Here is a 23,235-nt window from a genome sequence, read left to right as displayed (position 1 = left end):
CTTAGAGTTCTAAGCATAACTAGCACATCTAATACCTGTAAGTTAATTAAATTGCTATAACTTCACCTAACAAGCTTCATAAGGGATGACTTTATGAGAAAACGTTCTATTCTCAGTTATTCCTTATTTTAGGGAATCTTTTAAGGGTTCTTATAAATTCCAGGATAAACATCTTCCCAAACCAAAAGACCTAGGAGGTTGAGGCAGTAAGAAAGAGGTTTACAATGGAATTGCTTAGTGGCCAAGGAAGAGTTTCTATTGTACTCTGCTCTTGTAATGTTGTTGCTGAGTTGTTTCAATTTTGTTCAACTCTTTGCGAACCCCATTTGGGGTTCTTTTAGCAAAGATACTGGGGTGATCTGCCATTTCCTTCTCCAGATCATTTTGCAGATGAGAAAACTGAGGCACACTAGGTTAAGTGACTTGTCTAGGGTCATACAGCTGATAATTAAGTCTGAACCCAAATCTGAACTCAGGAAGGGGCCTGGGTGCACCCACCTGGATGCAATATCCTTTAAGTATTCCCAGCATGAAATACTAGGAAGAGATTATATGGAGAGGGGAAAATATAGTGACTGAAGTCAATGCCTTAATGCAATCCAATCATCTTCCAGCTGTTAGCAGAATCAGATCTATTTGTTATAAAAAAAACAAACAAACAAAAAAAAAAAAAAACACAAAACATTCCCAGTTCCAATAAACTGAAAACTTATTTATTAATGTCTCTACTCTCATACCAAAGAGCAGCTAGTGGTGCAGTAGATAAAGAAATGGGCTTCAAATCAGGAAGACTCAGTCATTTTCATGAGTTCAAATCTGGCCTCTGACCCTCATTAGCTTTATGACTCTGGGCAAGTCACTTAACTCTATTCACCTCAGTTTCCTCATCTGTAGAGATGGCAGACCATTCCAGTGTTTCTGCGAAGGATCACAAAGAGTCAGACACAACTGAAATGACTGAATAACAAAACCTGTAATGGGCTGAGGTTTGAGTTGATGCACCGAGGTCCCAAGTACGTGAGGCTAAATAGTAATTGGACTATACTCTATTAATATACATGCTTGGATAAAGAATAACCCCGCCCACTCTCCATGCAAGTCCTGATGTGTTGTATAGGAAATGACGATTTTGGTGGGTGGAGGCAGAGAGACAGGAAGAGAAGCTGGGAGAGATTGGGCCTGGGTTCTATGCTTGTAGCTGCTGGTCGTGTGGCTACTGGTCTAGCTAGTTTCTCGACTCAGCTGCACACATTGCTATCGCCGATTCCCTTCCACCTCCGATCTTTATTCACTGAGAATAAAGAGTGACGATTTTCCCTTAACCTGAATTCCTGACTCCGGCTGATTTTAAAATACATGGTCTTCACAAAAACCCTCACCAAACAGGTTAAAATCTCTGGGCAGGAGGACAGAGTCACAGTGTTTGCTGTCCATATGGCTGAGCTAACTGCATAGAGGAGCCCACATATTACTGACACTGGAGCACAACCTGATAAAAAGAATATAGAAGTAATCATTTCATTAACATTTTTTATTCTGTTCAATCTTGTTCTTCTGAGTGTGGAACTGGAAAGCTCTGCCATTTATACACTGTGTGGCCTTGGCTGGGCAAGTCATTTAAACTCATCTGGTAAAGGAAAGGGTTGTCCTAAATTAGCCCTGAGGTGTTCTACCTTAAATTCTGTAATCTCTAGGAGCAATCATTTCTGCCTCTAGGAGCAAAAAGAGCAACTCTTTTTGCAAATGTGTGCTTCATAACACAAGCTCCCCAAAGTAGTCTGTTTCAGACTTCTTGACATGCTGGTGAAGTTACTGCTGAAAATGGGAGCATAATGAGGCAACTTTTTAATAAAGGGAATTATACGTCTTCAGGAAACTATCCAAGCTTCTAGATTTTACTTTGTTGGGTAGAAAGTAAAGCACTTTTTGAAAAGAAAAACAAACAAACTCAATTTTATTGATTGCAAAAGAAACTGAGGAAACAGAATCTTCCAGTCCACTTAGAGAAAGTTTTTAGACTCAACCTTGACAGGGATTTCAAGGGTCTACAAACTTGATTGCAGAAAAGAAAACCTATATCTTTATTTCAATATAACTGGTTTCCTTTGTAATTAAATTCATTTTTTCTTATGCATTTTAAAACAATGATTTCGTTTCACTAGACTGCCAAAGGGCTCAATGACACAAAAAAATGAATATTGCCTTATTTCATGTACTAGCTGAAACTCATTACTTGAAATTTTGTCTGAGAAGAAAGAGGGAGAGACTGTTCTCTAATCAGTAGGAACCCAATGGTCCTGACTATCTATAGTTACTCCCTAAGTGCTTTATATTATCAATAAGTCTTTGGAATTTGATGTCAGATCTTTTAATTTAATCTCTATAGGGCATCAGCCCTCATCAGCTTTTACTCAACCTCATCTCTGTTTACTTGATAAGACAATTAATTGGGCCAAAAATGACAGAGAGTAAGTGAGACACACAAAAAATACACATCTTAAACTGGCTAAGTTTAAAATTCTAACAAAAGACTTGCTCCATGCTTCAACACTTTCAAGAATTATTTTGTCAGGGCAGCTAGGTGGCACAGTGGATAGAGCACCAACCCTGAAGTCAGGAGAACCTGAGTTCAAATCTGAACTCTGACACTTAACACTTCTTAGTTGTGTGACCCTGGGCAAGTCACTTAACCCCAATTGTCTCAGGGAGAAAAAAAAGAATTATTTTGTCTAATATCATTCAATAGCCTATTTGGAGAGTAAGATTAAGTGGACCCACCTGAAAAGTATCATGCAATCTTCTACTACTGAATAGAGTTCTGTTAGTCACTTACTGTGTCAAATGATAAACCACAGTAGCAGCTGTAGGTTGTGTGGAAGCCTTGAGCAACTTTCCTTCAAAAACCAACAGGGTATTACTAAAAAGGCCACTGGGATAAGCCTCCAACTCCTACTTTCCCAGCTAAATATATACAGAAGCTACAGAGAATAATCCTGCTCTCTTGTTTGATCTCACAGGGAGGCTACAGGACTGTAGGTGGATCATATGGAGAGGGAATGGAATGCTTTTCTTTTAATATGGACCACAAAGATCCACTTAAAAGCTTTTTAACTATCCCTTTTCTCCTCTTAAAGTAGTGACAACTCCCAGAATTATAGTCCCAAAGTCAAGAAATGTACCTCCAAGGGCCCAGAGTGCTGGCTGATCTGTTCATCTAAAGGAAAAAATTACCTCTGACATATATTTTATAGAACACTGAACTATTTCTCTATTTTTCTATTATTCTTTTCTGCTAGCAAAGGCACTGTGCTTAAATATTTCAATGTTTTTTTATTTGGGAGAGAAGGGAGGGAAGCACATCCCTAGTTATAACTCACTTGTGACTTGACAGCCCTGAGAAATTTGAATTAGAAAAAGATTTAGAGAGCTACAGAAAGACAGGGGCTTTATCCTAGGAAAACATGCACCAGCAGCATGGTTCAGATCCAGTAGCACAGAAGCCAGTGATTTCAAAAGGAACACAGTGCTGATTCAACAAAGCAAGCAACCTCTTCAGGAGATCTGAGGCAGGATGAGATTATTCCTTCCATAGAATACAGGATAAACATTCAAACTTCATGAACACAGAAGCACATTCATCACAATTTGAGACAGCCTTGGCAATTCAATTTCATTTTTTCCTTCCTCATTTTTTTCCTTTTCTGTTTTGGAGCGAATGAGTTTTTTAGCTTCCTGTCTGCTTTGGCGAACATTACAGTGATAGAGAATGCATTTCAATAAAATAGTTGGAATAAACTTTGTTGTATATCTCAAGGAACTTATGTTTTAAAGATAAGGTCAGCAATAAAACATATCTGTACTTGTTGCTATTACTGTCATTATTATTATTATAGTCTGGTACAGTGATTTCACCAGCATGGAGAAATTCAAGCATGGAAATTTCTACCAGTGATGCAAATTTTCTGTAATTTACATTTTGTAGACACTATCCTAATCCATGGTCCCATAACTGATAGATATCAAAAGCAAAATTTGAAACACAGGTCATCCTGACTCCAAAGCTAGCCCTATATTCATTATGCCAGCTGCCTCTCATTACACCACCACAAAAGTTTGGATCAATGGCTTTGTTGGGAGTCTATTCAGCACATTTTGAAAACTCAAGGTCAAATAGCACAAATGTTTGATAAAGGCATGAGAAAAAGCAATTCAGAATTCTGAAAAATGTCACTGGGGAAAGCTCCCATGAAAAGTGTTTTTGTTATATGGGCAAAATAGACATCAGTTTACTGTATAGCTTCCTCACATTCCCTTACTGAAAAAAGCAGAGAAACTAAACAACAGCTATTCCCAGCACTGGCTAACTTTCACAAATATTATCATATCATATAATTAGATGTCCTATTCCCTCCTACCTCCAAAAAAATGAACAAATGGAGAGAAAATGGCTTACCTTGTACAATGCTACTCGATGATCTCCTCCTCTAGAGAAATTAGTGGAGAGAAAAATAAGAAAGAGGTACAGTACATTAATATCATCTTCACGAAGAACTAGGGTACAAAGACTAATTCAATACAATCTAATAAGCATTTATGAAAGACATTTTATATAATGCAGTCTGCTAGGTGCTTGTCAAGATCTTGTTGATGAAAGCACTTTAACCATTACCCATAATTCAGTGGCACTATGACTAAAGGATTTATGGCGAGAAACTAAATCTATTTTCTTCTCCCTATCCCTCTCCAAATGGGATTAGGTGACTTGCCAAGGGTCACACAACTAGTAAGTTTGAGGCCAAATTTGAACTCAAGTTTCTCCTGATTCCAGAGCCTGACTCTCTCCACAATCCATTTTCAAGCTACACTTTAAAAGAATATTCTTTGTAATAGAAAATCGTTATTTCCTAATCCATTCTTCCTTTTCTAGTCTTTATTCATTGAAAAGCCTTTTCAAGTCCATTAAAAAATAGAATTAAATCCACAGAAGTCTAAAGGAATCCTTAGTAAGCTCTGAGGCCACAAGGCTCTAATTTGGGTTCATTTATCCTTTATAAGGATTCTTCCACACTGGGAAAAAGTTCAAACACACCTCAAAAGTCAAGGAGGATATGTCTTCATTATTTCTAGTCAAAAAACTTACATCTTTTGCTACTCTTTGCAGCAACTCAAGAGTTGGAGCTCTCCCTGGACATTTTTAAAGCTAGATCTAGCAGCCAGAGGACGAAGCTCAAGTTCACCTTCTTGGCCTACAACATGGCCAAGGGTCTGTGGGCCTGAAGCCTCCTTGCTAGGCAAATAGGCCAGTTTACAAGATCTCTGACCTATTTAGCCAAATCTGAGGCAATTCTGCGATGTGAACAGTCACATTGTGGAATTAAAGACTGCAGACTGAAAATTTATATATGACCAGAAGCCTGCTGAGTCTATAAGAAATCATACCAATAACTTCTCAAAAGAACTTCAAAGTCGAGACAAATTTCAATGGACAACATTGGGTTCATCACCTTGCACTTAACCTATTAGACAATGGCAGACTAATTTTTCAGACCATGAGAAAACTTTTATGAAAATTGTGTTTTCACTCACTTCAGATGCTTTGGGAACTAGATATCACCTGAGCTAATAACTCCAAGTTGGCTGGCTTGGTTGGAGGCCTCATAGAAGCAGCAATATTCTACTGCTTTTAGCAGTTTTAGCAAATTCCAGTTTCAGGAAAGAAACACATGCAAAAAAACATGAAATGGAGGGACTTAGCAAAGCATTGTGGAAGCCTTAGAAAAGGCTCCAGGAGACTACAGTTTTTTAAAATAAATTCTCTCAACCAGAAGAAGACCAGCTAAAAATAGGATTTTTTCATCCTCAATTTAAAAAAAGAATGCCAGGGAAGGGTAAAGTGGACACTTTTGTTTTCCTTCTTTGTTTTGTTCTTTAAAAAACAAACAAACAAACAAACTCACAAATATAGTTAAAAGCACATATTTAAACAAGGAAGGGATCAGGTAGGTCTAAGGACTAGGAAAAAAAAAATATATATATATATTTTTAAACAAAGTTCCATTTCAATCAACAACCACTTCGTCTCCCACTGGTATTGTACTGAATGATCTGAAACACTACTTATATCTATGACTGGTTTTAGAAATCCCATGAGAAAAACTCACCTGCAAATTGCACTAAAAAGCTTGTGAATTGCTCTATACACATAATTTTTTTTATTATACCTTTTTATTTACAAGATATATGCATAGGTAATTTTTCAGCATTGACAATTGCAACTCCTTTTGTTCCAACTTTTTCCCTCCTTCCCCCCACCCCTTCCCCGAGATGGCAGGTTGACCAATACATGTTAAATATGTTAAAGTATAAGTTAAATACAATATATGTATACATGTTCAAACAGTTATTTTGCTGTATAAAAAGAGTCAGATTTTGAAATAGTATACAAATAGCCTGTGAAGGAAATAAAAAATGCAGGCGGACAAAAATAGGATTGGAAATTTTATGTAGTGGTTCATAGTCATCTCCCAGAGTTCTTTCCTTGGGTGTAGCTGGTTCAGTTCATTACTGCTCTATTGGAGCTGATTTGGTTCATCTCATTGCTGGAGATGGCCACGTCCATCAGAATTGATCATCATATAGTATTGTTGTTGAAGTATACAATGATCTCCTGGTCCTACTCATTTCACTAAGCATCAGTTCATGTAAGTTTCTCCAGGACTTTCTGAAATCATCCTGCTGGTCACGTCTTACAGAACAATAATATTCCATAACATTCATATACCACAATTTATTCAGTAATTCTCCAATTAATAGGCCCCTTTCCCTTCTTTAAAATCTCTTTGGAATATAAGCCCAGTAGTAACATTGCTGGGTCAAGGGTATGCACAGTTTGATAACTTTTTGGGCATAGTTTCAAATTGCTCTCCAGAATGGTTGGATGTATTCACAATTCCACCAACAATGTATCAGTGTCCCAGTTTTCCCACATCCTCTCCAACATTCTGCATTATTTTTCCCTGTCATTCTAGCCAATCTGACAGGTGTATACACATAATATTTTAAGCCCATTTTTGGGAGTAACTGGTAGCTCAGTACATAAAGAGTGCTGGGCCCAAAGTTAGGAAGATGCATCATCTTCCTGAGTTCAATTCTAACCTCACACATTGGTTGTGTAACATTGGACAAATCATTTAATCCTGTTTGTGTCATTTTCCTCATCTGTAAGATGGAGAAGAAAATGGTTAAACCATTCTGTTACTTTGCCAACAAAATCCCAAATGGAATCATAAAGAGTTAGACATGACTAAAATAACTGAACAACAAAATAAAGAAACTGAGGCTAAAGTGTCTTGTCTGGGGTTATGCAGATATTGAGTATCTGTGGAAAGCCTAGAACCCAAGTGTTCTGGATCCTAAGCACAATGTTCTATCCATCACACTACACTGCCCTTCTATTGAAAGTAGAATAGAAGTCAGAAAAACTTTTTGTTTGTTTTGTTTGTTTTCCTCAATTCTTTTTAGGGTTTTACAAATTGAATTATGAATATAGGCTGTTTTGTGGCCTGAATTTTGTACTATGTTCTGGTAAGTTGTACCAAGAAGCACTAACTTGGAAGAACACTGAATAACTCCTAAACTTTCAACACAATGTTTCATCTCTTCTTTCCTACACAGAATGTCCCAAAAGCCTCAGTGTACTTTCATGCTATTAAAGCTATTCAAGTTTAAAACATCACTAAGATTTTTGGGACACCCCATATTTGCCATCATTTTCCTATGACAACTTCTCCTTCAATACATCTTTTTTCTCCTCAGGGTTTTTTTAAATTAAATTTTATTTTCAAGTCTAAATTCTCTTTCTTCCCTCCCTACTGCCAATGAGGAAATAAGAACCTGTTATAAACACACCTTGTCAAACAAAACAAATTTCCCCAGTCTAATACATGACAAGAATAGCTACAACTTGATGAACAAAAAGAAGATAAAATATACTTTCTCCTGAGAGTCAGGAGTCAGCATCACTGAAGGAATCACGTAATTTCATAGTTAGGCAAAGCTAAGAAGTCATGAAGTCCAACTCATACGTGAGGAAAATTCCTTTGTTTCCTTCCCTTCTCTGAGACTCAAGTCTTCTAACTCGAAAATCCAGTATTCATACAGCAAAAGGTCTTATTTCTGTAAACAATGGTCACAGAACATTTGTGTCTTCATTCATGAATTCCACCTGCTCTTCCTTTGAAAGTCTTCCTTCTTTTGAAATATAGTCTTCAGTTAACTGATTAACACCTAAGTTAACAGGTGCTAATGCAGTAGACAGACTAGTTCCACACAACACTCCAGGCAATAAAGTAGAAATATAGTAGCAACAGAAAAGTTGTGTATGACGAGCAGAAAAACTGGCCTGCACCCACAAGAAACCTTTCCATCTTCCTGCTTTTTTGCCTTGTGGGTACAGTGGCAAAGCAATCCTATTTGAATAATGTGTCATAAGTCATCTGGATCATTAGGAAGAAAATGTCCAGGTCCAAACACACAAATGAATCTCACCATGGGACAGCAAACCCAGAACTGCCTTTGGAAACAAAGGGCAACCAGCACTGTGCAGCAAATATCAAACTCTCCAATATTAGTATGGTTGACTGAAGAGGACAGAAGCCAGATAACCTTTCTGTATGTTGTAGAATCCCCTGTGAAGGAAGGGACCTTATATGATCTGATGTAAAATGAAATAAGTAGAAGTAGAGCAAAAATTATAAAAATGAACAATTTCAAGAACTTCTATAAATTAACAAAGAATGAAATGAGTAGGACTAGAAGAATTTATATAACAGCAAAAGTGTAAAAAACAAAATGACTTTGAAAAATATAAGAACAATAATCAATACAATGACCATTCATGATTCCCCAAAACTAATGATGGCACATGCTTTGTATATGTTTAAAAAGACGTACAAAGCAAGACACACCGTTCCTGCATATAGACAGTGATGCAATTTGTTTTCTGTAACTATGGATATTTATTGCAAAAAAAATTTTTTTAAGGTACTGAGGTAGTGAGATAGTGAGAAAATACATTTTTGTTCATTTTTAAAAATAGATAGGATGGTACTAAAGATGTGAAATGTTGCAAGCAATTTCAGACAAGGTAACTATATCATTAGTTTTATACAACTATTTTACTTAATTATAAAGAACCTCTCAGGAAGAAGTAATCTATAATAAGCTAAAATATAAAAACAAAATATATCAAAAATACTTAAAAAAAAAAAAAAAAGACCCTATCAGTTTCCAGTTCCCTCTACTCTGAGCTCTATCTTTTTTTCCCTCAATCTCAAGTATGTGGCACTAACCAGGAAATTGGGAAGACCTAAATTCAAATCCAGCCTCAGACACTTAACAGTTGTGTGATCTCACACATGTAAATTCATTTCTCCTTAGTTTTAGTTTTCTTATTTGTGTAAAAAAAATTTTTATTAGGATGAAATGAGATAATATTTGTAAACCATGATATATAAATACTAATTGTTGTTCTTGTTCTCATTCCACCACTTCAGTCAGGAAATTAAGAGATATTATTCTCCCTCCTTATCTTGGTCTCAATTTTAGCTCATACAAGGATAGAATCTTTTCAAAAAAGGAAACTTCCTAGGAAATCACGGGAATAACAAAAGAAACATAAAAAATTCAAATGCAGAAAGGCAGAAATAGTAAATGCATCCTTTTCAGATCATAATGCAATGAAAATTACATTCAATAAAAAGCCAAGGGGAAATAGACCAAAAATAATTGGAAACTAAATAATCTCATATTAAAGAATGATTTGGTGAAACAGCAAATCATAGACATAATTAATAACTTCAACCAAGAAAATGAGAGTAATGAGATGTCATACCAAAATGTGTGGGATATAGCCAAAGCAGTAATAAGGGGAAATTTTATATCTCTAGAGGCCTACTTGCATAAAATAGAGAAAGAGAAGGTCAATGAATTGGGCTTGCAACTAAAAATGTTATAAAAGGAACAAATTAAAAACCCCCAGTCAAACACTAAACTTGAAATTCTAAAAAAAAAAAGGAGAGATTAATAAAATTGAAAGTAAAAAAACTATTGAATTAATAAAACTAAGAGTTGGTTCTATGAAAAAACCAACAAAATAGATTAAATCTGATTAAAAGAGGAAAGAAGAAAATCAAATTGTTTGTCTTAAAAATGAAAAAGGAGAACCCATCACTAATGAAGAGGAGGGGAGGGGGAAAAAGGTATCAATAAATATGTTCTCAACAACAAAAAACATGGCACTGCATAGGACAGCAGCCCAGCAACCTGTAACAGCTATCCTGAAAGAAAAAAAAAAAATCATTATCTTGCTTGGTTTATAAGAGGGGAAGTCAATTCCCCCTCTTATAAAGTGAGAATAATATAGTACTGATGTGGACATATAGACAATGTGTGTAGACAACAGATGATGGCAGACACCAAAAGCTGAAGTTTGGTCATGTTAAGAATTCACAATGGCCATTCTCTTTGGCAAAAGGTAGATTTATTTAGAGAGGAGGTTACAGATGAAATGAAGGGATAAAAAGACATGGTAATGGTAAATATGAAATAGAGTGGGAAAGCATATGAAAGACAAATTCCTCAGTGGAACTCACAATTACTCTGTAGAAAAGGAGCACCCCAAGAAGTTGGGGCATGTCCTTAGCTGGCAGACTAAATCCTGAAAGAGTTAGCCAGGAGGAGGAGAAGGGGGATTGGGAAGCAGAGTGTTGTTAGGAGAGGTACACAAGGCCTGGGGGATAAGGGGAAAGACACCTCAAGGCAGAGTGGCATGGCAGACTGACCCAAAGGAAGGCAGCAGTCATGTGATGGCTCATAAGTAGATTTTATAAAGAAAATCTAACCTCAGGGACAGGACTAAGATTTTTGACAGGAAATGGCAAGATGAGATTGTGGGAGACCTCTACAGAGGGTGGGTTTCAGGGGTTTGATATAACGTGGATTTCTGAATGGATGACCTCCCCAGCGGGGTAGGACTATGGAGATAAACTGATCTCTATCAGTGCCTTGTCCCTGCTTATCTCAGGGATTAATTCTTCAGCTTCTCTCTGTCTAACACACCATTAAGGACTCTATCAGTACCACTGAAAGAAATACGATAGGAGGCAAAGCTAACACTGAGAAGGGGGGAGATATTGCGTTTGCTTTTAGACATTTGTTGAATTCCTTCAGATTGGAAGAGACTGGAAAGAAGAGAAATAAACTATTCCCAAAGGCTTCCTTTATAAAGCACTCAGAATTTTCAGAACCTTTTCAGGTAACTCTATTTTCTACCAGTAGTTCTGCTTGGATTTGACTCCATGGAACTTAATCACCTCATACTGCCCTCCTGCCTCTTTTCAGCTTTTTGGGGAGAAAAGAACAGGTATATGTCTTTCTCCATTAAATTATAGCTCTTTAGTGGATATCTTTGGCAATGAAAAGATCCAATTCAGTTCCAATTGATCAATGATGAACAGAACCAGCCACACCCAGAGAAAGAACACTGGGAAATGAATGAGGACTACTTACATTTTTGTTTTTCTTCCCAGGTTATTTTTACTTCATGAATCCAATTTTTCTTGCGCAACAAGAGAACTGCACAAATAGGTACACATATATTGTATTTAAGATATACTTTAACATGTTTAACATGTATGAGATTGCCTGCCATCTAAGGGAGGGGGTGGAGGGAAAAGTTGGAACAGAAGTGATTGCAAGGGACAATGTTGAAAAATTACCCATGCATATGTTCTGTCAATAAAAAGCTATAATAAAAAGAATAAACAAAAAAAAAAAATAAACAAATTATATAGCCCTTTGAGGGCAGGGATTCTTTATTTGTCTCCTCATAGCCCTGCAGCACAGCATCTGATACACAGTAGGTATTTAATAAATATCTATGGTATTATACCATATGAAATGATGGAAGTACATGTCAGTAGAGAGAACTGACAGATAACTGGAAATGTGGGACTGGAGAGATTTGGGAGTCATTTGAAAATAAAAAGTTAAAGGCAGCTTAGAACGCTATTGATAGAGCACAGGCCCGGGAGTCAGAAGAATCTTGAGTTCAGAATAGATCTCAGAAGCTTACTATCTATTTGATCCTGGGACTTTACTCTTATTGCCTCTTTTCAAAAAAAAAAAAAAAAAAAAAAAAAAAAAAAAAAAGTGTTCATTGAATTCCTCGAAATACATTTGATTATCAAAGAAACTGAATAAATTTAAGAAAGGTCTTGATAGTAGTTAAGACTACTTTTAATCTTCAGTATAGTAGTGACTATATAATGGAGAAGTAGAAGCTAGATTTGAAACTCAGAGAGTGGGTAGTGAGGAAACACACCAGTTGTATGAGAAATCTAATTGTGAAATGCATGAAATAAGCTGCTATCTGAAAGCAGGAGTGAGAAAGGTTTTTTTGTTTGTTTTTATTCATTTATTTGTTTGTTTGTTTATTATAGCTTTTTATTGACAGAACATATGCATGAGTAATTTTTTGACATTGTCCCTTGCAATCACTTCTGTTCCAACTTTTCCCTTACCTCCCTCTACTCTCTAGATGGCAGGCAGTCTCTTACATGTTAAACATGTTAAAATTCTATCAGACTCTTAATCCCAGAAAACACCTTCCTTAGATTGGACAGTTCCCTCTGATGCTTCCATTTTAAAGACATTCCCAGACCAGTCATATTTCATTCCTTCATTCCTCTCTGAGCTCTGTTCCAAATGGACTTCTTTCTTTATTGCTCCCAGTCTTTCCCCTGTCTAAGTCTCCTCAGGAGTGAGAAAGTTTAAGATAGTAGAGAACAGTTCTCTACTATACATATCTAAAGATAGAAGGGAAAGAAACCAGACAGTAATCACATGTCAAATAAAAAATGGGGAAGGGGGAACAAAAGGAAAGAGGGAAATAGTTGCACCCTTGTAAAAGAAACCAAGCTCTTCTTTCCTTCCTTACTTTCAGTCTGAGGGAACAGAAAGAAGAAATAATAATAAAACCACTATTCATCTTCATAAACCTAAGAAGCCTTTTATATCAGAGTTAAATCTCCTTTACAGTGCAATTATCAGCATGATCTACTCTGTACCTAATTATGTCCATGTGATCTCCTCCATTAGAAAGCCGTCTCCTTGAGGAAAGGGACTATGTTTGCATTTTCTTTGTATTCCCCAGTGGTTAGAATAATTCCAATAGAAAGTGCTTAATAAACACATGTTGATTATCAAATGTAAGCAGACTGTGCATCTCCTTGAATACAGAGAAAGAAGATACAGCAGAAACTATTTTTTAACTATGTATTCCCTCAAAAAAGAGGAAGAGCAGCCCACTGCCCTTGTCCTGTCCAAAGAGGAAAGCAAATTGAGAAGTACGTCCATGATTCAGAAGGGCAGCATTCTATTTTCTTGGCTTAAAATCCTGTTCTCATGTGTTACATGCTTTCTATGATTCTTTCTGAAATGCCAAACTCTGTAGGCGCCTAAGGCTAAGACACCTACTGTGCCTCATTTCCCTCTTACAGAAAGACCCCTTACAATTGCTCTTTGATACTTTTCTTCTCCCTCTTAAAGTCTTCCCTCTCTCAGTCCTCAATCCTCATGCCAAACTGGCTTCATATTGTGTAACACCACAGAGAGTGTTCTTAAGTGCCAGAGTCATTTATAACTACTCATTTCCTTGCTTATCCCATAGTTTGTTACTTGTGAAAGAAAAAAAAAAACAAAAAACAACAACAAACTGATCTACAGTAGCAAGGCTAAAGTTAATCTAGATCATATTTAAAGTATTATATAAAATAGACTATCTAAAAAACAAAGGAAAAAAACACACAGACTCTTAGGCCATTTACATTACTTAGAGTTACAGAAATTTTGCCTTATTTTGCTTAAAAGAAATAATTCAGCTGACAACCACAAGAGTTGCAGATCAAATTGTCATAATTTCTGAACAGGAAAAGACCTGAGAGGTAATTTTAGTCAATCCCCCTTATTTACAGATGAGAAAACTGAGGTCCAGGGAGGAAAAATTACTTTTCCCCCAAGGTCATAAAATTAACCAGTGATAGCACTGGGTGCAAAACCAGGTCCACCGATTCTAAATCCTGAATTCTTTCCATTTCCATGATTGTTATTTGAATTAAATGAGGCAACATTTATAAAGGGCTTAGCACAGTACTTGGCACAATATAGGTACTTAATATTTGTTCTTTTCCTCCTTTCTACTGCATCTTATTACTTTCCTTCAGAATATGCACATGATATAGAATAACTGCACATGTTTACCATATTGGATTCTTTGTTTTCTAGGGGAAGGAGTAAGCGGAGCAGAAAGAGAAAAAATTGAAACACAAGGTTTTGCAAGGGTGAATGATGAAAACTACTTTTGTATGTATTTTGAAAATAAAAAGCTATTATTAAAAAAAAACATGCACATGGAACTCAAGTGTTGAAAGTCAATTTTGACTTCCGATTCTAATTAATATACGATATGCACTTTCAATACTGGTCACATGCATTTTAAGTGCTTGTCTTGGAGCCAAGTACAACAATCTGAGTGGACACTAAATCGTTCTTTCATAATTCCCCAGGCTTGGCTTTTTCTTTTATGTGGTATCTATTCTTCATTTATTTTCTCTGCATTTGCATTTATCTTTCGCTTCCCTTCCCAGCCACCTCCTCAACTCTAGATTGAAGTACAAAACTACTTCAGGTGTTTCTTTTTATTACAGGTCGTGCTTTCTCATCAGCTTTCAGATATCACTGGTTTCACTTTCCTGAAACTTCTGTGGAAGTAGACTTAACTCTCTCCCCCTTTAAAATAACAGGACTTAGAGCACTCTTTTACTGGAGTCAACAATTTCCACTACAGCAATTTAAGCCACCAACTAAAAAAAAGGTATAAATCATGTATGTTTATAACTGATTCATTTCATCCTTACCTAGTGCCTGCATTTCCATGTAAATAAAGAATGATAGGATGGTTAGAAGCCAAAGTATCCTCATACCATACTTGGTCCTTTCCTTGAGCATTCTTCCATAACACTGCAGGGACTGTGTGCCTGAAAATATGACAAAAATAATAAGCAATGATTGCATATTCCTTTCCCCCTTTTAAAATTATAATTTTATTTGGTTTCATAGAATTGAAAACTAAGATGTCAAAGTATGCTATAAACACAGAGCAACTAGGCAAAAATTAGGACTGTCTTAGAGATAGGCCAGTCTGAATTAGTAAGAAAAGATCCTCTAACTCATAGTTTTTAAGTGAAGTTACATTACTTTATCTAAGCATTCACTTCCTTATTTGATTTATGAACTTGATTTATGAACATCCTGAATATGTGAATGGCTTGTCTGAGCTACATAAGAGATAGATTCCCTCTAAAGATAGTACCAAGTGATTGTCAACCTTGTTGAGAATCCTGCATCCAGATGGGGTTTCCTACTTGTGTTTTATTCAATTCACTCATATTACAACAAAGAAGAGGACTGTAATGACCTGTGGTGTCACAGCCTTTTTAAAAGCTTAAATGATGCTTCAAAAACAAACACACCATCATTCCTTTTTCTTTCCCTTTGTCAAACTAGTTCTATCTTACCCAAACTAGAGGATTAGAAGCCACCAATGGGAGCTCTAACCTTCTCCATTTCCAACTGGCCAAGGCGGTACTTCCTTCTGTGGCTCTCCCAAAGGATCAGGGCTATTACTACAATGAATGTGGACATTCAACCATCTAAACCCTCTGCAGTTCAGAACTCCCAAACTCAATCAATCCAACAGCCTCAGTCAACTTGGTAGCAGAGAGAAGAGGCATCTAGTACCATGCTGCCCCCAAGGAATCTTCACTAATAACAAAGACAACAAAATTAATAGGCATAACCATCATGCACACACACGTATTTCACTTGTAATCCCCTTATATCTCCACAGGAGAAATTTTTTTTTTCATGGACTTCAGGACTAAGGATGGCCAATACTTTTAGTTGTACTTTATTTTTTTTTTTTAATGATACTGTTGTTTACATAGTTGGAGTCAAGCACATTATCCTTTTGACTCTTGCTTCATACTGCATCAGTTCATAAAAGTCTTCCTTTACTTCTTGAATTCTACATATTGGCTGTTTCTTAACACAAACATTTCCATCTTCCCAATCCTTCAGGCTCTCTCAACCAAGTGTCTAGCCTTACCATTTCTCACCTCCCATATCCAATCTGTAGCCAAGGCCTGCTGATTTCACATCTGCAACATTTTTTGAATATCCTTCCCTTCTCCCCTCTGATAACTGCCATCACCCTGGTACAGACCTTCATCAACTTATGCTTGGACTACCATAACAGTCTGTTGGTGGTTTTCTTGACTCAAGTTTTTCCTCATTCCAATCCATCCTCCATTAAGCTACCAAAGTGATTTTCCTAAAGAGCAGGTTCAGCTATGCTATCTCCCTACTCAATAAATTCTACTGAGTCCCTATTACCTCCACGAGCAAATACAAAACCCTCTGTTTGGCATTCAAAGCTCTTTTTTAATGAAGTCGTCTTCTACCTTTCCAGTCTTCTCACACCTTAATTCCCCTCATATTTAATCCAGTGACTCTGGACTCTTGGCTGCTCTACTTATATTCTCTCTCTCTTTCTCTCTTTCTGCCTTGGCTATTTTTCTGTCTCTCATGCCTAGAACATGTGTCCTTATTCTGCTTACTGGCTTCCTTTAAGTCCCCTTTTCTTAACCCTCTTATATTCTTATGCCTTTCTTCTTTTAATTATTTCCTATTTATCCTTTACATAGCTGCTTTTGTACATGTTTGCTTGTTATCTCCTTCATTAGACTGTGAGCTCCTTGAAAGCAAGAACTGTCCTTTGTTTCTTCTTCTTTTTTTTTTTAATCTCCAGGGCTTAGTATAGTGCTTAGCACATAGTAGGTATTTAAATGCTTATTGGTTGACTAACCAATGTTAGTTTTCCTTCACAGCTTTGTTATCTATAAATCTGATCTTTCAATCTAGATATGATATCATCATCTAGATCTTTATCCAAATCACTGATAAAAAATATTTTAAAAGCAAAGAGACAAGCACAGAACTCCATTATACTCTACTAGAAATTTCCTTCCAAATTTATGTCAGACCATCCTTTGGGGTTAATTAGAAATACATTTCAATTTGTTATTATGTATTCACATCTGAGGTAGCTAGATTGTTCAGGGGACAGTGTTGGGCATAGTGTCAGAAAGACCTGAGTTTAAATTTAGTCTCAGACACTAATTAGCTGTGTGACTCTGACAAAGTCACTTAATCTCTGTTTGCCTTAATCCACTGGAGAAAGAAATGGCAAACCATTCCAAACAATATACTTGCCCATGGATAGTATTGTCGATGGAGCTGAACATGACTGAACAAATAAGACACATCTCCTTATCTTGTCCACAAAAATAGCATTTGATCAGTCATTTTGCTAAAATCCTGGTAAACAAAGAATTCCCAAATTCATCAGTCTAATAAACCTTATCATAAAAGAAAATGAGTTCACTCTAATATGACCCCACCCCTTAACAATTTTTTTTTTCCTCCCTCTTACCTCTCCTTCTTTCCCACTGGGGGGAAAAAAAGGAATAATAAAATCCTCGCAACAGATATGCACTAAGAAACAAAACAAATTCCTGCAATTGCCACATCCAAAAAACATATACACGTTTTCTGCATTCTGAATCTATTATCTGTCTGTCATAAAGTGAGTAGAATGACTATCAATTCTCTGAAATTGTAGTTAATGATTACATTTATCATTGTTCTTAAGTTCTCTTAGAGTTGCTTGTCCTTCAACATTGTTGTTATTGTATAAATTGTTCTCCTACTTCCACTTGCTTCACTCTGACTCAGCTGACATACTCATTTTCTTTTCATGTTTAACAAATTTCTTCAAATCAGATTGAAAATTTCTTTAATCAGCAAAAATCTTTTTCTCCCTCCCAGGCTTTCCCTATCAATTTGGCAGCTTAGGTGATACCTATAATGCTGGAGCTGGAGTCAGGAAGACTTAACTTCCTGAGTTCAAATCTAGCCTCAGACATTTACTAGCAGTATGACCCCTAAGCAAATCATGTAACTGTTTACCTCAGTTTCCTCATTTGTAAAATAAGCTGGAGAAGGAAATGTCAAACCAATGCAGAATCTCTGGCCCCCCCCCCAAAAAAAAAAACCCCAACAGGGTCACAAAGAGTCAGACATAAACGAAAATTATTGAACACCAAACTCTCCATTTGATGATATATTCTAGAATATTACAAGACATTAGCCAAAAGTTTATGGAATCCATTCTCTTCTGAAATTTAAAATAATATGCCCTTCTCTAGTTCTGCAACCTCTTTCTTTCTTTGCAATCATTCAGGAGGATCAAGAATAATTTAGGACTCATTTATTTTATATTCTTTTAACTCCCTGGGATATGATTAATCTTGGCTAGTGATTTGTACTTACCCAAGGCAGTTAGGTGTTCTTTTTCTTCCTATATGGTTTTTAACTGCCCATTACCCATTTTTTTTTTTTCTTTTCAGTTCAAATACGATTCTTTTTTGGTAAAAAAACAAGCATTAAGACCTAAACAGTTCAATCTGTCATTTATTGCTCTAAGTTTTATCTACGATTACCCTATTTCCTTAATTCTTCCTCAGTCTCATTATATACATGCACTGTTGGTTAGTTATTATCCTTTGTTCTCAAAGAGGACCAAAATAATATTACTATGTTGGGTCAAGGTACAGTGTGTCCAACTGTGGCTTATCAGACCAGTAGGAGCTCAGATACAAATAGTCCATATGAATATGCACTGTAGTGACATGATGCATACTCTTTAGTACAATGCATAGTTACACGCTCTGGGATTTCACTTTTATTCAGTGAAATCCACGAGACCTGTTTGATCACTAGCTGATCGTATAGGTAAGAAAGAAGCTACCATTTGATATCAGCCCTGCTTCCCATCATGATTTCTGCCAGTTTAGGTCCCCTAGAGCATATCTCCAAGCTCGGGAGGTCACACACTCATGTATCACACAGCTGTTAGAAGCCACACAACATTATATGTCATCTCTATTTTTCTGTATTTCTTTCTGAGGTGTTTTCTCTGCTCTTTGGGAGGGGGCTCTACTTCAGATTTCTTAGCATCTAAACTATGAGGCAGAAAAGTGGCAGCTCCAGCTCATCTTCACTTTTTTCTTAGTCTTTTAATTGCTTGTGGCCACATTCATAGGATGAGCTATCAGTATCTCAGCATCTTAGGCCTAAATGGAATTGGCTATGACAGAATGGACCTTTTCAGAAAAAGGTCAGGAATATTATGAAAAGCTTTACAAATGTATCCTACCTGATGAGATATACATATTTTTTGACTTGGGCAGGGAACAAGAAGAAATATCTTCTAAATTGATTTTTGCCTGGGTAATTACATCAGCTAAATTGCTGGATAAAGTGATATGCTCATATAAGCAAGGAGTTAAAAGAATCTGAAAATGGGGATTAAGAAAAGGAGGAGGGATACATGACAAGGGTGCTGACCTAGGGTTACAAGTTACTAGAATCTTATATAAATTCAATTAAAAAGCAATAACATTTTCATGCCTACTATGTATCATACATTGTGATAAGAAATAGATATGTAAAGGCAAAAATGAAAAGAACATTTCAACAAATTTATATTAAACCTGACTTTAGATCAATCTAAGCAATATCCTCTTGGACTTTAGTCATCTCAATCTGCTATGCCATGCTTTTATTAAATCATCTGTTACCTATCTTTGCTTCCATTTTTTAAACAACTTGTTAAAATCTAAGTCGGTTGACGAGTTCCTTGTGCATCCACATTTCTCTGTGGATGAGATGTGGATGTGGATGTGAATTTTAACTATTCTTCCTCATAGAAACTCTTCAGAATTTCATTCCTGAGACCCTCCTGCCTCTGCTTAGCTGACTTCCATTGAAGAAAAATTTGTTCACTGACTCCTACACCTCATTCTTTTTCTCAGTCATTTGAAATCTGTTGCTAAATAAGTAAATGTAAGTCAGATTCCATGATATGACTTTCTTTTTCTCTATCAAAAATTCTATGATGAGTTGTTACTTCTGCACTAGGTTTCTATTACTTTTAATCAAACAACAAATAATTTCTTGTCAGTGAGTATCAGTTCCAGAGTAAAAGTTTGCCTCATTAGTTTCTTCAGCCTTCTGAAAAGTGAAATTATCATTAGGTCAAATCAAAATGGCTTTAGGTGCTTTTTTTTGTAATACACAGGAATTTAGAACAGATATCTAAAGTAACACATCAGTATTGAATCATTTCCCTAAACCAGGATGGAATTTTGATTCCCAAACTCAACTTATTACAGAAGCTGGTATTACAGTGGATTGAACATTGGAACTAGAGTGAGGAATCCCTGAGATCAAATGTGGCTTCAATCACTTAACAGCTTTGTGACCCTGGACATGCCATATTTAAGGTGTTTGCCTCAGTTTCCAATACATGCTTATTTCCTTTATATATGCTTTACAATTTACAGAGCAACTCAGAAACATTATCTCATTTTATTACAACAGTCCTAGAAAGTTTATTATTATCCCTATCATTTTCCAACCTTCTTTCACTTAAAAGCTGTTTCTATTAAATGTCATATGCTTCCAGAACTATAATCCAATTGTAGATCCTATTTTAAGTCCCAGTGATACTTTTGATATAAATTTTCCTCCTTACATTGGGATAAACCACTATACATACATACATACATACATATATATATATATATATATATATATATATATGCATTTCTATATTGTTGTCATTTACTCACTATAAGCCATGGTGCAGAAATATAAATTCCATTTTCAGACATTATCTTCATAAAATTTAGCCTCTCTCTTCTGTAGATTTTACTGTCTTTAGTACTAATGGGGGAATCACAACTTGTGCGCCTAAGGTTTTTTATTGGCTAAAAATTTATAATGCTGATTATCTAACTACCCTGTGTAGGATGGCTTTTATGAGAATATTTCTTCAGCATTCTCTGCCAAATCAACTTACAAATGAACTTGTAGATTACATGCTGAAAATATGTTAGACCAGAACTTCTCATAAAATATTTATAACTAAAAGTCCTGCCACATTTTCAACCTCTATTTGTATATGGTATGCTGAGATTGTTTATTTTTTTTAAATCAATGTATTTCTCCTTTTGACATTACAAGGAAACTGAAGCTCAAAATAGTAGCATTATTTTGAACTAGAGGCAATACTTATCATAAGCCTAATTGCAATTTATTTTGGAAACCAACACATCTTTAAAATTAATAATAAAATTATTCATTTTAATTCTCTATAAGTTTTTAAAAAATCATTTTTATATGTTGTTATTCTGAACCTGAAAGATACCAAGGCAAATATTTCTATGTACAAAAAGCAGGGAAAAAAGGGTTATATATGAAATTGTGAATCTTTTTTATATCTCTCTTAATTTTAAAGCTGTCCTGTAGTTAACTTTTTAATAAAGATTTTATATTTATTGTTTATTTTATTATTTTTAAATTTAAATTTAAAAAATTAAAAATTAAATTTTAAATTCTCCTACCCATACCAATTATATATGTTTAATCATGCAAAACATAATTCCACATCAGCCATGTTTTTTTTTTTTTTTTTAAAGCAAGAAAAATCAAGTGAGATTATACTTTAATTTACACTCAGAGCTCATCAATTGTTTTCTAGGGACTCCTTTGGAATTATTGTCTTTCTTCTATCATTGCACTGATCAGAGTAATCAAATCTTTCATAGCTGATCATCATTACAGCATTGCTATTATTGTGCACAATGAGCTCCTGGGTTCTCTTTAACTTTACATCAGTTCTTATGCCTTTTCCTGAACCCCCCACCTCACTTCTCACCACACAATAATATTCCATCATAATCATATACTATAACTTGTTCAACCATTCCCCAATTAATGAGCATCTCCTTGATTTCCAATTCTTTGTCACCACTAAAAGAACTGTTATAAATATTTTTGTGTATAAAAGTCTTTTTTTTTCCCTTTTCCTTTGATTTCTTTGGGATACTGACCTAGTGGTATGGCTGGGTCAAAGGAAATGCAATTTTATAATCCTTTGGGCCTAGTTCCAAATTATTCTCCAAAATGCTTGGACCATTTAATTATTCTACCAATATTAGGTGTGAGGGAGTACCTCAGATCTGTTTTAATTTGCTTTTCTTCAATTAATGGTTATTTGGACACTTTTTATATGACTATATCTATCTATATACATATGATTTCTTATTCTGAAAATTTCCTGTTTAATATCCTTTTAACCATTTATCATGTCACTTGGGGAATGGCTCTTCTCTTAATAAATGTTATTCAGTTCTATACTCAGCATATATTTGACAAATAAGGCTTTTATCAAACAAACTTTCTGATAAAAATTTTTCATACTGTCTATGCTAACTTTTGACAAAACTTAAGTTTCCCAATTCTTTTTATTAATCATGTCTACTTTTGCTTAGTCTGAGATTAGACTGTTTTAACCCTTTATTTTAAGGTTTTTATTTTAATTTTATTTTAATTTTTAGTGTTTCTGCTTCAAGTGTGTTCTCTTATAAAGAATATAATGTTGATTCTGTTTTTTAATCCCTTCTGTTATCTGGTTCTGTTTTATGGTTGAGTTTTTCACATTCATATTTGCATTATGATTACTGTGTATTTCCCTCTATTCCATTTTCTGTTTCTTCTCTTTATTTTTATCCCATCTCTGTTCAAAAGTCTATATTGCTTTTCTCTACCATCTTCCACATTCTGTCCTCTCTTTTATCATTTCCCTCTCCTCTTTTCTCTCATTCCCTTCCCTTAAGTATTTCTCTATTGGGGAAATTATAATTCTATACATAACTGAGCATATATGGCGTGCGCACACACACATATATATTTATATGTATATTCTTCCTTCCTTGAACCAATTCCAATGAGTGAGGTTCAAGCATTAAACTACTAGGATCCACAGGAAGGTCCAAAAATGTTAGTATCAGAAGACATCCAGAAACAGAAAGGTACCTTTCTGCTGTTGCTGCAGCCTCAGAGTTGGACTCTAGCTAAGTCTATTGTTAAGTTACATTACACTGTAATAAAGCATATCTAAGAGAAATGTTTTCTAAACTTATCAGAAAT

The 23,235-nt window shown here is 35.5% G+C and overlaps 1 protein-coding gene across 7 annotated transcripts in view; it reads right to left on the bottom strand.

Annotated features, from left to right (window-relative positions):
- The window catches only part of ABHD12 (abhydrolase domain containing 12), a 124,520-nt gene that overhangs the window by 21,928 nt on the left and 79,357 nt on the right, over positions 1-23,235 (bottom strand). For all 7 annotated transcript variants that reach the window (XM_031951007.1, XM_012540099.3, XM_031951010.1 and 4 more), the window contains 2 exons: positions 14,976-15,095; positions 4,454-4,484 (listed from right to left, as the gene is read on the bottom strand). In XM_031951007.1, coding sequence (XP_031806867.1) covers positions 4,454-4,484; positions 14,976-15,095 — 151 coding nt within the window. The remainder of the gene's footprint in view (positions 1-4,453; positions 4,485-14,975; positions 15,096-23,235) is intronic.

The sequence above is a fragment of the Sarcophilus harrisii genome, chromosome 2, assembly GCF_902635505.1.
Source record: "Sarcophilus harrisii chromosome 2, mSarHar1.11, whole genome shotgun sequence".
Classification (NCBI taxonomy): Eukaryota; Metazoa; Chordata; class Mammalia; order Dasyuromorphia; family Dasyuridae; genus Sarcophilus; species Sarcophilus harrisii.
This window is presented reverse-complemented; position numbering and strand designations above follow the sequence as displayed.